Genomic DNA, 14,144 nt, shown 5'->3' with positions numbered 1-14,144 from the left:
CTCCTTCTCCTTCTCCTTCTCCTTCTCCTTCTCCTCCTTCTCCTTCTTCTCCTTCTCCTTCTCCTCCTCCTCCTCCTCCTCCTTCTCCTTCTTTTCTCTGTTTTTCTCCCTCCCCCACCCTTCTCTCTCTCACCCTCTCTCTTTCTCCCTTACTTTCTACCTTAGTAACAACTTTAAGATAGAAAGGCAAGGCTTAGGTAAATGGAGGCAAGTGACTTGCCTAAGTGTCTGAGACCAGATTTGAACCCAGGTCTTCCTGACTCTAGCCTTAGGCCTCTATCCACTGAGTCTCTTACCTGCCCATGCTCCATGCTTTTCCCACTAAATTCAGCTTCCTTTCCATCTTGAGATCATTGGACTAATCAACAAACATTTCTTAAGCCCCTCTTGTGTTCTAGATACTCTTTGAGGTGCTGGGAGGCAAAGATGAAATGATCCCTATTCTATAAAGAGAAACCACATGACAGATAGGAATATCTAAAAAATTACAAAGTGGGGACTTTGAGGTGGCTCAATGGATAGAGCATCAGGCCTAGAGATGAGAGGTCCTGGGTTCAAATCTAGCCTCAGATACTTCCTAGCTGTGTGACCCTGGGCAAGTGACTTAACCCCCATTGCCTAGTCCGTACTGCTCTTCTGCCTTAGAACCAATACACAGGTTAATTCTAAGATGGAAGGTAAGGGTTATTTTTGAAAATAAATAAATACAAAATAACTGAGGGGGACCCTAGCAGCTTTGGGGGGTGATCAGGAAAAGCCCCAGGTAGAAAGTGGCCCTTGAACTAAGCTAAGCCTTGGAAGAAAGCAGGGGCTCTTAAGAGGATGAAGTCAGAGGAAGTGCATTCCAGACCTGGGGACCAGCCCTTACAAAAGCATTGGGAGATGGCTCCTGGGTGTGAGGAATAGCCAGGAGGCCAGGTGGGTTGGACTGTCTGTGTAAAGTCTGGGAAAGGGAACAAGAGGTAATAAATCTGGACAGTTGGTTGAAGCCAGACTGAGAAGGGCTCATCTGTCAAGTGGAAGAGGCCAGCCCCCCTCATTTTTTCTTAGCCTTCTGTTTTAGAATCTACACTAAGTATGGGTTCCAAAGCAGAGGAGCGACAAAGGCTGCCATCGGAGTTAAGTGACTTGCCCAGATTTCATAGCTAAGAAGGATCTGAAGTCAAATTTGAACCCAGGACCTCCTGTCTCTAGTCCTGCCCCCTCATTTTACAGGGAAGGAAGTAGAGGGAGTTGCCAGTTCCCAAAAGCATAGAAAGTAGCACATTTGGGATTCCAGTCCAGGTCCTCTGGTCTGCCCCTCAGCTTCATTCTGATGACAGTGGCTAAGACCAAGTTCTCAGGCAGCTGGTAGAAGACATTCCTGCTCCGGGAAATAGATCAAGAAGATTCATGGGATCATCGGACCTTAGATCCCAAGTGTGAAGGGGCTTGGAGACCATCTTCATTTGATAGATGAGAAACCAAAGCCCAGAGTCAAGCAGGAGGGCCTTGTGTGCCCCTCTTGGAAAACTGAAAGTTGGACTTATAGAGCCTGACTTCAAATGATAAACATTATACATTTCTATGGTGCATTAGGGTTTACAAAGTGCTCTACTCTATCAATCTGATTCCATTAAACAAGTATTTGTTAAAATATCTGTGGGCAAGGCAAAGAAAAGGAAGAACAATCCCTGCCCTCAGGAAATTTAAAGGTATTATTACTTTTATTTTGCAGATAAAAAAACTGAGGCTCATAAAAATTAATTGATTTCCCCATCATCTAGCTAATGTTGTATGTTATGTTTTTTTTTTGGGGGGGGGGGGGGAGGTTTTGAACCCAGGTCTTCTTCCTCTAAAGCAGCACTGTTTACCCAGTGCTGCCTCCTTGTTCAATCATTTTCAGTCATGTCCTGACTTTTCATGACCCCATTTGGAATTTTCTGGGCAAAGATACTAGAGTGGTTTGCCATCTCCTTCTCTTGCTTATTGGTCAGATGAGGCCAACTGAGGCCAACTGGGTTAAGTGGCTTGCCCAGAGTCACAGAACTGGTGTTTAAATCCAAATTCGAACCCAGGTCTTCCTGACTCCAAGGTAGCCACTCTATCTACTTCACCAGGTAGCTGCCCTTCTTACTATCTTTGTAAATTACTTACTCCCTTAGTCTTCCCTTTTCTGGTCTGTAAAATTAGGCTTGGAGTGAACTGGAAGTCTTGTGGGCTTCTGAAGCACCATAAGGCCTTTCCTAGTCTCTGGGACTGCTAGTGCCACCTTCCCCCTTGTATGTGTATCTGCCTCGTTCTTCTGTGTTGTTACAGACTCCGTCTATGTGCAGGATTTCTCCCCCTGCCCACATTTGGGAATGGAAGCAGGATGTGTTTAGACTTTGAATTTTAAGGAGCACATAGTAGGCTTGTTCCGGATTGGTCCCAGCTCTAAACTAGCCTTCCAAATCATGTCCTCCATCGGCTTCTTACTGCCACAGGGTGCCAGGCATCGGGATGGGGAGCCCGAACAAACCCCACCAACAGAGCTTAAATTTTATCAAACCTGCCCCCTGGGCCCCAGCCTGGCCAGAGGGGTGGTCTGCCCTTCTGCCAGGTTCCCAGCCTGGGGCCTCTACTTTCTTATTTTGGGGTCGGCCAAATCCCCTCAAATTCCAAAGAGGGCTCCCTCTGGGCACCTGGGGGCGCCCGCCCTGGGCGTGCCCGGGAATCCCGGGAATGTGTGCTATCCCACCCCACCCCCGCCTTTCCTTCGAAGGGCTCCCCTCCCTCAGACCCCGGTGCTCCCCTCCCCCGTGGCGACGTCGTCCCGAAGTCCTCCCCTCCCCCTCGGATTCCCCTCATTCCAGCAGCCTGACGTGGGCGCTGGGACCTGCTGGGCTGCGGAGGCGGAGGTGATGAGGAGGGACTGGCCGGGCCGGCTCCGGGGGCTTCCTCTTCCACCCTCCGCTGTACACCCCAGACCCTGCGCTCCTCCCAGGCTTCCATTGCCCACTAGGTCGCGGCGGGCGCCTTAGTCCTGCTCCCCACCCTACCACCCGGGCAAGGAGCTCCGCCCACGAAGGCGGGAGGAGCTGCGTGGCTTTAGGGGGAGGAGCCTGAGTCCCAGGGGGCGGGGCCCAGAGCCTGGGGTCTGGGCTGGGGGAAGGAGGGGTTCAGGCTCTTTCCCCCGGGTTTGCACAGGAAAGGGCAAAGTCCCTACCCCCTCCTAAAGATCTTTGCTGACTTCCTCCCGGCTCCGGCCACCACGTGGCTCCTGGGCCCCGTAATTAACCAGTTTGGTGCCACGGTTTGTTCCTTCGGAGGGTATTGCAACTCCCCCCTGCCGTGTGTGTGTGTGTGTGTGTGTGTGTGTGTGTGTGTCTGTGTGTGTGTGTGTGTGTGTGTGTGTGTGTCTGTGTTTCTCTCTGTCTGTCTGTGTGCGCCCGTGGTCGGGAAGGGTGAATGTGGGCGATGTCTCGTACGCTATCCGGATGTTGACTTCCTAAGGACAGATGACTGTCTGCGGATCAAATATACTCTGGGTGGGAAGGAATGCTGAACTGGGAGCCATGGGATCTGGGTTCAGATTTAGATTCTGCCACTTGCTTATTCATGTGACCTTGGACAAATCACTTGCCCTCTGGATCCCATGGTCCAGCTGGTGGGTTCTCTGGAGGCTCTTTTATCTCTGAATCCTGTCATTCTTACTAATCGGAGCTGTCTAGGAGGGTTCTAACCCCCTTCTTTCTCTGGCCGTTTACCGTCCCGGTTCTGCCCAGTGCTAGCACCGCCCCGCCCATTCCCCAACTGCGTTCCCCCTCCCCGGTCTCCATATCACCTCACCTTCCCCTTAGCGAATGTTGTCCCCATCTCCCAGCTGTCAACCTATCCCTCCTGCTAGTTAACTCGTACCTGGGTGTGAAGTGATGCCTACCTGCGCTCCCAGAACCTTGCCCCCTCCCCCAAGCCTGTTGTTCTGCCGCTAATTAGCCTCTCCTAAGGGGAGCCCTGCATCTGCTGTTCTCACCACCCCAATCCCCGGAGAGCCCCTTGTTGCCCTAGGCTGGAATGGGGGAGGAGTCGTTGAAAGTCAACAGCTAACCCCTGAGCACACTGCAGCTGGGCCTATGGTGATGGCTGGGGTTTTTATTTTGTTTTTGAAGGGATGACAGGAACTGAGAATAAAGCCAGCGGGACCGCCGAGCTCTGAGGCTTGAATCCACGCCTCCTGTTTAGCCTGGGAGGTTGCCCAGGCCAAGGGGAATTTAGGTGGCTCTGTATTTAAAGGGGGAAGTGGAAGAGGGAAGACACTAGTTATTCTGGAGAGCGGAGGGGGCTTTGGTGGAGGAGGGTTCGAGCTGAATAGAGAGATGGATTTGTGAGGGCTCATGTGTGTGTTGTGTCTGGGTGGATGGGTGTGAGTCTATGTGTGCTATCAAGCAACCCCTTCAGTTACAGATAAGGAAACTGAGGCTCAGAAAAGTGACTTGTCCAAGGTCATACTGTTAGTTAAATGGTCCTAGAATCTTAAGTCTAGACTATTTACATATTGGTCTGGCTGCCTTTGGTCTGACCTCAGGCCAAATCTTAGATTGAAACTGAGGGCTCTCTGGTCAGTGGGATTCAAAGTTCGTTGTCCACTTCCATTTCTCTGGGAATTCTGCCCTCCCCTGTGTATAAGGGGTGCCTGGAGTCTGGCTGGGGCCAGGAGTGTCAGTGGGCAGGGTCATTCTCCCTAGACATGTCCCCGCCCCCAGCTCTGGCCGATCCGGCCCCTATTTGGGCATTTCTATTTTTAGCCTTTTCTCTGAACTCGACGTTGGGGAATGAGAGTGTCCAGAGGGAAATACTCTTTTGCCTTCTCTATTTGAAGACCAACAGGCTAAGTCCTATAGCGACCCCTCTCCCACCCTTTCTGAAATGTAGCGGTCTAGACTAGGGTCCGGAAGTGAATTCCTGGTCCGCATAGACTCGGCCGCCGCCCCGGTTCCGGCTGGAATGGTGTGGAGCTCGCCCCACCCTGGAATCTACGGCTCTCCTGGAAAACCTGACTCAGGCGAAGCCCCCGCCCGGGGGAGGGGCCTAGGGCCTGAAGCTCCGCCCCCAGGGTGTCCTGGACGTGGGGACCCTCGCTTTTTCCATAGGAGGTGGGGGAGCTCACGGGTGGCGGTGCCACCCCCCCACTCCTCTCCCCTCCTGGGGTTCAGAGCCCCTCCCACGATCTTGGTCCTTCCCTCGCAGGCGGGGGATGGGGGCAGTGGGCGGTCCAGCCCCTCCCTCTCTGACACCGCCCTCCCTCCGCCCCTCCGCCCCTCCGCTCCTCCGCTCCCGCCAGTGCCCTACACCTCCCGTGAGCCGAGTGGGTGCTTGCGTGCGGGCGGCGGCCCAGGCGGACAGCTGGGGGGGTCAGGATGCGGTACCGAGCTTCGGTGAGCGGACCGGGGGAGGGGCCGAGGAGGGGTCTCCGGGGAGCTTCCCTCCCCCGCCCCCCAGCTCCGTAGCTTGGGCAGGAAGCGGGCGGGGCCCAGGAATTTCGGGTGGAAAAAATGTCCCGGAAAGTTGGAGGGAGAGGGTGGGGGTAGGGAGGGCGCCCTGGGCCCAGAATGGCTGCGGCCCGGGCGGGGAGTCCCTGCCCCCCACTTTTGCTGGGTGTAATGGCAGGAACCCCTCTCGGTACCTATCACCATGTGTAGCGAACAGGCTACAGCCTCAGCTTTAGGCCAGCCTGGGAGACGCTACCTACTTGGGTTCGCGGGTCCATCGGGGACATCGCTTGTTCCTTAGCACTTGGGGAACAGGAATCCTCGATCTTCCAGCTGCTTCCAGGTCCAGATGTGCACATCTTTCCCTCCTCCAAATTCTCCCCTAGGTCAGAGGTCGCTGCTTCTAGAAAGTGGACGGAAAGTTTGTCCTAACACCCTTCCCTCTCCCCAAATCGAGCTGGAAGACTGAGTGAGAAGCCAACTGGCATTCCTGCCATCTGGAGGAGTCCCGGGCCTCTTTCCCCCCTTACTCTTCTCCCCTTTCCCTCTTTTCTTTTATTCTTTGGCACATACATTTAGCCCCCAAATCAGCACTAAGAGTTCTTGGAAGTTGTCTGTTCTGTTAGGTGAGGAAACTGAGAGGCAGTGACTTGCCCACGATTACACAGGAATTAACTGACTGAGGCAAGATTTGAACCCAAGACGTTTGGCTCCAAATTCAGGGTTCTTGGGGACTGTACCTTCTGAGCTCCTGGTGAGCCCTTCAAGTCCTGCTTTATAGGGATAAAAGAGCAAAAGAAGCCAAAGTGAGGGGTGCATTCCTGTAGGCCCCTTCTCTGGACCCTGTAGGTTCCTACTGGTCCCTTAGGGTTTGGGGATGGGCTGAGAGGCAGCCTGGCTTTCTGATGAAATAGCCCCTGAGGGCTATTACGGGGCACCTGTAGCTTGTGTGGGGGTGGTGGCAGACAGGGCAGGGAAAGCTTGTTGAGTCAGACCTTGGCCTTCTAGGGGAGCCCCTGGGGACTCTGTGGGTTTTTTTTTTAACCCTTACCTTCTGTCTTAGTATCAATTCTAAGACAGAAGAGTGATAATTGAGATTAAGTGACTTGCCCAGGGTCACACAGCTGAGAAGCATCTAAATTCAGGTTTGAACTCAAGTCCTCTTGAGTGGGGGAGGGGGTGTGCTCTATCCACTGTGCTCTTAGCTGCCTGGGACTCTGGTTCTCAAGGAGGAAAGGGAGGGCAGTTTGGGCTGGGCTGCTGGCAGGGTAAGGTGCCTCATCTTGGATATATACATCCTGGGGGAGAAGGTGAAAGTCTCCGAGGAGGCCTCATTCCCACATTTGTGAGGGCCTCCCAGGTCATTGTAGCTGTCTTGTGTGTATACCCAGGATTTATCTATAGTGTATCCTTTCTGGATTCCCATTGCCCTAACTACCTGATAGTCATTATATAGTTTGTATATAATTAATTCTCTTTGTATATATTTTTCTTGCCATTTCCAGTGCCTGATACCCAAGAGGGTCAGGTTGATCGATTGGTCTGGCCACATCCCCTGTCCCCACTTCTTGGGGGCATTTTTTGAGGGCTGGGACTATTTCATCTTTGCCTTTATGTCCCCTGCCTGTCTTTTGTATCCCTTGTCTGACTTATCAGAAGTGTTTAAAAAGTGGTAGGAGCTGGACTTATCTTCCTTATCCCTGAAAGCCAAGTTCTAGTCTCCTGCCTAGGGAGGGGCAATGGGGTTGGTCCTCAGGAATGCTTGGGGGTGGGGGAGAGGAGAGGGAAGGGGAGAAAGGGAGAGGGAGAGAGAGAAGTAGGGAGAGGCAAGAGAGAGAGAGAGAGAGAAAGGAAGGGAAAGGGAGGGAGAGAGAGATGCCTCCGTCTTCGGAGAAGTTATCATGGCTATACTATTTGTCCATACCTGCCCAAAGTAGCCTTTTCTGTCTAGTGAGGCCAGGAATGAGACAGAGCTTTCTGGTGGGAGAGGGTTAGCTTGGTTCTGCTTGGCCCCTCGGAGAAGAACCAGGCACTATGGTGAGAAGAGGCAATGAGACAAATCCTGATTTTGGGAGGGAAGAAACTTCCTAATAGAGCTGCCCAAAAGGAGAATGGGCTTCCTTGAACAGAGGTAATGGTTTCTACCTCCTTGGAGATCAAGGAAGGGCCACTTTTCTAGTGTAGCATCAGAGTGATTCTCAGTCGGACACTGACTTACAAAATGCTAACTGTATATGCGGGAGTGTGATAAATGTTGGGGAGACAAAGATCCCAGAAATTGCTAACTTCTCTTTAGCATTCTGGAGTGACAGAGTGTACAAAACAATTCTGTATATTGGGTGAACCACTGAATTTGTAGAGGTAAGGACCTGAGTTCAAATCCTTGCTCTGCCACTTCCTACCTGGGAAGCATTGAGCATAGAGCAGCAGAAAGGGCCCTGGCTATGATGTCAAAGTGTCATTCTGTCTTGGGCAAACTCCTCTTCCTCCCTGGTCTTCTGTAAACTGAGAGGGTTGGATTAGATGATTTCTGAAGATGCTTCCAAGTCTAAATCTGTGTTCCGATGATTTTACCCATTTTACAGATGGACAAGCTGAGGCTTAGAGAAATGAAGTGACTTGGCCACCATTGTGCAGCTAGAAAGAGTCGAAACTGGAACTTGAACAAAATTCTTGATTTAAGTCCAGGGCTCATTCCTGCTGCTTGAAATCATGATAATAATAATAATTGATATTCACCTGTCATGTTAAGGTCTATAAAGATCTTTACATAAATCATCTTATTTGACAATCACAACCCCTGTAAGGTAGGTACCACTTCGAGAAGTGTGTTTTATTTTATCCCTGTTTTGCAGATAAAGAAACTGAGGCTCAGGGGCATTGCCCAGGGGGTCACACTAGTTATTATTGTAAATCAGAGATTTAAGAGCTAGAAGAAACTTGAGAGGTCACTTAGTCCTCCCCCTCATTTTTACAGATAAGGAAACTGAAACCTCTTGTCCAAGGTCACACAAATTGTAAATGGCCAAGCCAGGTTTTGCCTGCCCTCCCAGCCAGAGCTCTCCCCAGTGTGCCAAGCTTTCTCCACCAAGTGTTAGTTTAGTGTCTTCCTCTCAGTAAGTGTTCGGTGCAGGGTCCAAACCTGGACTTTTCCTAACTCTTAACCCTGTCTGTCTGCTAGAGAACTATGCTGCCTCAATAGAATTTTTCATCTAGTGGGAGGGAGGTGAAAATGGGGAAACAACGAACTATAATACAGATTGGAAAGTAGTTAATTAAATTCATAGAAGTCTGAGTTGTCTGAAAGCTTAGAGGGAGAAGCCATCATTTCTAACTGTCTATAGGAGGGGGGAAAAAGAATGCCAATAGAGCTGGGAGAGAAAGGAGACCATTCTAGGTGTGGGGGTTACCATAGGAAAAGGTGAGAAGTCCTTCCATCCCTCCACTACTTTAAATGTTATTATTAATTTATGATATTTATCATATCCATTTATTATTAGTAATAAATTATAATTATTATATCCTTTAATAATTAATCATTGTTACTAAAATTAATGCTTAATCTTTGTATTCCCAGAGCTAGGCATGCGTGTGTGTGTGTGTGTGTGTGTGTGTGTGTGTGTGTGTGTGTAAGAGACAAACAGACAGACAGACAGACAGACAGAGATGGCCTTTGAGCCAGAAATTCCTACCTCCAACACATTCTCTGTGACTCTGGGCAAAAGATTGAGCCTCTCAGTGCTCTGGGCACCTTTCTAATATCAGCTATTGCAGGGAAGGTACTGACTGGAGTTTCCTCTTCTGGGAACTCCTGATAGTAATGATATCATAATGAAAATCCCACCTTCTCCAGGAAGCCTTCCCCAACCCTTCTTAACTCCAGTGTCTTCCCTCTGTTAATCACTTCCTGTTTATCCTGTCTTAGATTTGTTGGTATGTTGCTTCCTTAGATTATAAACTCCTGGAGGGCAAGTTCTGCCTTTTTTTTTAAGTCCTTAACTTCTGTCTTTGAATTGATACCAAGTATGGGATCAGTGGGAAGGACTAGGCCATTGGGGGTAAATGACTTGCTCAAGTTCACGTGTCTGTTGTGACAAATTTGAACTCAGGTCTTCCTGACTCCGTGCCTGGCTGCCCTGAGCGAACTATCTTTTGCCTCTTCTTTTTATCCCCAGTGGCTTAGCACGGTGCCTGGCACATAGTAGGAGCTTAATAAATGTTCATTGATTAACTGATCGAAGTCCCTGTCTCTGTCCCCAGGACTGCCAAAGCAGTTTTCTTCAGGTTCTGGTCTGCCCAGGCCACGCCGCCACTCAGTAAACCCCAGTGTTTAAACCCCTGTTAGCTCTTTGGTCAGATACAGACTCTTCTGTTTGGCATTTAAGGCCCTCAGCAATCTGGCTCCAACTGACCTTTCCAGCTTTGTTGTATGTTACTCCCCTCCGCAAACTTTAACCGATACTTCGCATCAATTCTAAGACCAAAGGAAAGGGTTAAAAAGAATGCTCAGTGATTGATGCTTTCCCTATAGAGAGAATATAAGCTCCTTGAGAACAGGGCATAAACGTTACCTTTTGGCTTTGTTTCCCTAGCATCTCAAGCAGCTAGGTAGCCCAGTGGATAGAGCTGGGCCTGGAGTCAGGAAGACCCAAGTTCAAATGTAGCCTCACTTACTAGCTGTATAACCCTGGCCAAGTCACTTGGCTTCTGATCGTCTTCATCCACTGGAGAAGGAAATGGTAAACTATTCCAGTATCTCTGCCAAGAAAACCTGATGGACTGTGTGGTCACACAGCTAGGAAGTGTCTGAGGCAGAATTCGAACTCAGTTCTTCCTGACTGGCCTTCTATGATGCCCCCAGTTGCTAGGACGTCCACATCAAATTATCTTGTATGTATATATATATATATTTATTTATTTTTTAAGCCCTCACCTTCTGACTTGGAGTCAATACTGTGTATTGGCTCCAAGGCAGAAGCGTGGTAAGAGCTAGGCAATGGGGGTCAAGTGACTTGCCCAGGGTCACACAGCTGGGAAGTGTCTGAGGCCGGGTTTGAACCTAGGATCTCCCGTCTCTAAGCCTGGCTCTCAATCCACTGAGCTACCCAGCTGCCCCCCTGTATATATTTATTTTGCATGCACATTGTCTCCTCTGGTAGAATGTAAATTCCGTGAATCACGGACTCCCTCTTCTCTTTTGCCCTCGTATCCTCAGCATGTAGTGGATGCTTAATAAATGTTTGTTGAATGATTAATTCATGGACAGGTGGAATAAGATTGTGGTGAAGGGCAGACTTGAGCCCCTGTTTTGTTCAGTGAGCACTGGGGAGCCATGGAAGGTTTTTGCTTCAGGGAGTGTCATTGTCTGTGTGTAAAAGGCTGAAGTCAGACACTGAATGAGGGAGAGACTCTCACAGAGCCCTAGTGAGAGGTTCTGCCACTCAGCGTGGAAAGGAGGAGCTGAATGTGGCAGGTCCTTGGCGGTGTGTCCGTTCTTTCCTCTCCTGGGCGCTCCATGGATCCTCGGGTCCCTCTGATCCAGTGACCCGGCGTCGCAGACTTTGTTGCTGCTGGATGAGACCTTCTTTCCCGTGTGTTCAGCACCTTGTCACCGGGCGGCCTCCGTCCCTGGGGCCAGCTGTGTGACGGGTCTCTCCGATGCCCTTCCCCAGGCCCTGGGTAGTGACGGGGTACGGATCACCAGCATGGAGAGCGCCCTGACGGCCAGGGACCGGGTCGGGGTCCAGGACTTCGTCCTGTTGGAGAATTTCACCAGCGAGGCTGCCTTCATTGAAAACCTGAAACGGCGCTTCCGGGAAAACCTCATCTACGTAAGAGCCCAGGAAGGGAGATGGGGCCTGAGGATGGCTGGCCCTTGGGAAGCCCCCCTCCTCACCTCCTGGATCGCCCTTGGGAAGCCCCCCTCCTCACCTCCTGGCTGGCCCTTGGGAAGCCCCCCTCCTCACCTCCTGGATGGCCCTTGGCTAAGCCCCCCTCCTCACCTCCTGGTCCTCTCTCCCCCATTCCGCAGACCTACATTGGGCCTGTGCTGGTCTCCGTCAACCCTTACCGGGACCTGCAAATCTACAGCAGGCAGCATATGGAACGTTACCGGGGTGTCAGCTTCTACGAGGTTCCCCCCCACCTGTGAGTGACCTCTCTGGTGTCCAACCTTTCCTGGGCACTGACCTCCCCTGATGACTCGGGCCTGAAACCCCCAACCTTTTTACCTCGCTTATGATCCCTTCCTGGGTGACTAGGAGTGAATCGTTTTCTAGCCTGTCATGCCCCAGCCATCTACCTGGGAACCCCACCCACGGGACCCCCCTTCCCTCACATTTGCTCCCCCTGTGTCCCCCAGTCTGACCCTCCCCCCAGTGTTTACCCCACCCCGCCCCTAGTCTGACCCCCACACCCCCTTAGGTTTGCGGTGGCCGACACGGTGTACCGAGCCCTGCGTACGGAGAGAAGGGACCAGGCCGTGCTGATATCGGGGGAGAGCGGGGCAGGGAAGACGGAGGCCACCAAGAGGCTCCTCCAGTTCTACGCCGAGACCTGCCCTGCCAGTGAGAGGGGAGGTGCCGTGAGGGACAGACTGCTCCAGAGTAACCCCGTGCTGGAGGTAGGGGGGCAGGGGGCCCCGGGGATACAGGGGAGCCAGAGAAGGGGTGAGGAGCAGGAGCTGGAAGAGTTAAACTGGGAAAGGAAGGCATGGGATCTGGGGAGGAGAGCGCCCATCTCCTACAGAAGGAAACTTCCAGGGGGCAGCTGGGTGACTCAATGGATAGAGTCAGGCCTAGAGACGGGAGGCCCTGGGTTCAAATCTGGCCTCAGACACTTCCCAGCTATGTGACCCTGGGCAAGTCACTTGACCCCCATTTTCTAGCCCTTATTGCTCTTCTGCCTTGGAGCCAACACACAGTATTGACTCCAATACGGAAGGTGAGGGTTTAAAAAATAAAAATAAAAAGGAGACTTCCTCTAAAGCCCTCCCTGGTCTCCCATCCCAGGCCTTTGGAAATGCCAAGACCCTCCGAAACGACAACTCTAGCCGTTTTGGCAAGTACATGGATGTACAGTTTGACTTCAAGGTATGTGGGATGAGGTAGGAGTGACCAGCAAGAGGAGCCTCTGGGCTCTGGCAGGGAGGAGCGTGGGCTCTCTTGGGGGTTTCCGGCCCTGTGGGAATAGGCTAGAAGAGGGCCTGACCCAGCACCCACTGCCTTTCCTTAGCACCACTCTCTGTCCTCTCCTGACCTCTGGACTGGGAGCTCTTTGAGGGCCGGGGACGCTCTTTACTCACTTTTGCAGCACAAGTCATAGTGTCTGAATGAACAAGTAAACTTACCCTCTTTGCTGTCCACCTTCCTTTGGGTGCTCTTACTCCTTTCAGGTGCCAGGACCTCCCTCCCTCCAGTCACCCTGTATCTATTGTGACTCTGCCTTGATTTCCTCATCTGAAGATGAGGGCGTTGGATTTGCTTTGAGGCCCCTTCAGCCCTTAATCTACAACCCCCTGCCTCTGGCCCTAACTGCGACTCCCATTCCCTGCTTCTCAGGGGGCCCCTGTAGGTGGCCACATCCTCAGTTACCTCTTGGAAAAATCTCGAGTCGTTCACCAAAATCACGGCGAGAGAAACTTTCACATCTTCTACCAACTGCTGGAGGGAGGGGAAGAAGAGACACTTCGGAGGCTGGGCCTGGAGAGGAATGCCCAGAGCTACTTGTACCTGGTGAAGGTAAGATGGGACCCCGGAGGTGGGGCTCATTCTCTGTTCCTGTGGGCATCAGCCCCAATAAATGTGGTCCAGAGAGGGGGATGCTGGGGGATGTAGCTGAGGCTCACTCCTCCCTCCCCTCACCCTTCCTGCAGGGCCAGTGTGCCAAGGTCACATCCATCAACGACAAGAGTGACTGGAAGGTGGTCAGGAAAGCTCTTTCTGTCATTGACTTCAATGAAGATGACATTGAGGTGAGAGGGCCAGCTGGAATGCTTCCTCCCCTCTAAAACCTCTTTTGGCCTGGAATTCCCCTGCTTCCTGAGACTCCAGTTTTCTTTTAACCATCTCTTCCTGCCCTCTTCCTTTGCTGGTGACCTCCCTCGTCCCTAGTGTTTTCCTCTTGCCTGTCTCTCTCCTGCCCCTGGCACATTCCTCCTCCTCCTTTCTCCTCGTCTTCCTCTTTCTCCCCATCCTGCCTTTGGCACCTTCCTCCTTCCCCTCTTCCACCTCTTCTTTTTTCTCCTCATCTTCCTCTTTCTCCCCATCCTGCCTTTGGCACCTTCCTCCTTCCCCTCTTCCTCCTCTTCTTTTTTCTCCTCATCTTCCTCTTTCTCTCCCTCCTGCCTTTGGCACCTTCCTCCTTCCCCTCTTCCTCCTCTTCTTTTTTCTTCTCATCTTCCTCTTTCTCCCCATCCTGCCTTTGGCACCTTCCTCCTCTTCCTCTCTCTTCCCCTCTTCCTCCTCTTTTCCTTAATTCCTCTTTCCTCCTCCTGCTGGGTCCCCTCCCTCACTGTCCCTTGCTTCCCACCCTCCCCACAGGACCTGCTGAGCATTGTGGCCAGCGTACTGCATCTGGGCAATATTCACTTTGCTGCGGATGAGCAGAGCAATGCCCAGGTGACCACAGAAAACCAAGTCAAGTACCTGACTCGGGTGAGTGATCAGAGGCCAAACTGCCTGGAAGGGGGGGAGA

General features: G+C 51.7%; 1 protein-coding gene across 2 annotated transcripts in view; it reads left to right on the top strand.

The window, feature by feature from the left end:
* The window catches only part of MYO1C (myosin IC), a 48,220-nt gene that overhangs the window by 15,696 nt on the left and 18,380 nt on the right, over nucleotides 1-14,144 (top strand). The window contains exons 1-8 of one of the 2 annotated variants that reach the window (XM_044672942.1): nucleotides 5,331-5,396; nucleotides 11,123-11,281; nucleotides 11,482-11,597; nucleotides 11,874-12,072; nucleotides 12,461-12,541; nucleotides 13,010-13,189; nucleotides 13,324-13,422; nucleotides 13,991-14,104. In XM_044672942.1, coding sequence (XP_044528877.1) covers nucleotides 5,379-5,396; nucleotides 11,123-11,281; nucleotides 11,482-11,597; nucleotides 11,874-12,072; nucleotides 12,461-12,541; nucleotides 13,010-13,189; nucleotides 13,324-13,422; nucleotides 13,991-14,104 — 966 coding nt within the window. In that variant the 5' untranslated portion in view covers nucleotides 5,331-5,378. Of the gene's footprint in view, nucleotides 1-5,330; nucleotides 5,397-11,122; nucleotides 11,282-11,481; nucleotides 11,598-11,873; nucleotides 12,073-12,460; nucleotides 12,542-13,009; nucleotides 13,190-13,323; nucleotides 13,423-13,990; nucleotides 14,105-14,144 lie in introns of those variants that run through there. The other variant, XM_044672940.1, reaches the window with a different exon arrangement.

This window comes from Gracilinanus agilis, chromosome 4, assembly GCF_016433145.1.
Source record: "Gracilinanus agilis isolate LMUSP501 chromosome 4, AgileGrace, whole genome shotgun sequence".
In the NCBI taxonomy this organism is placed as follows: domain Eukaryota; kingdom Metazoa; phylum Chordata; class Mammalia; order Didelphimorphia; family Didelphidae; genus Gracilinanus; species Gracilinanus agilis.
Note: the sequence above shows the minus strand (reverse complement) of the source record. Positions and strands in the feature narration are given on the sequence as shown.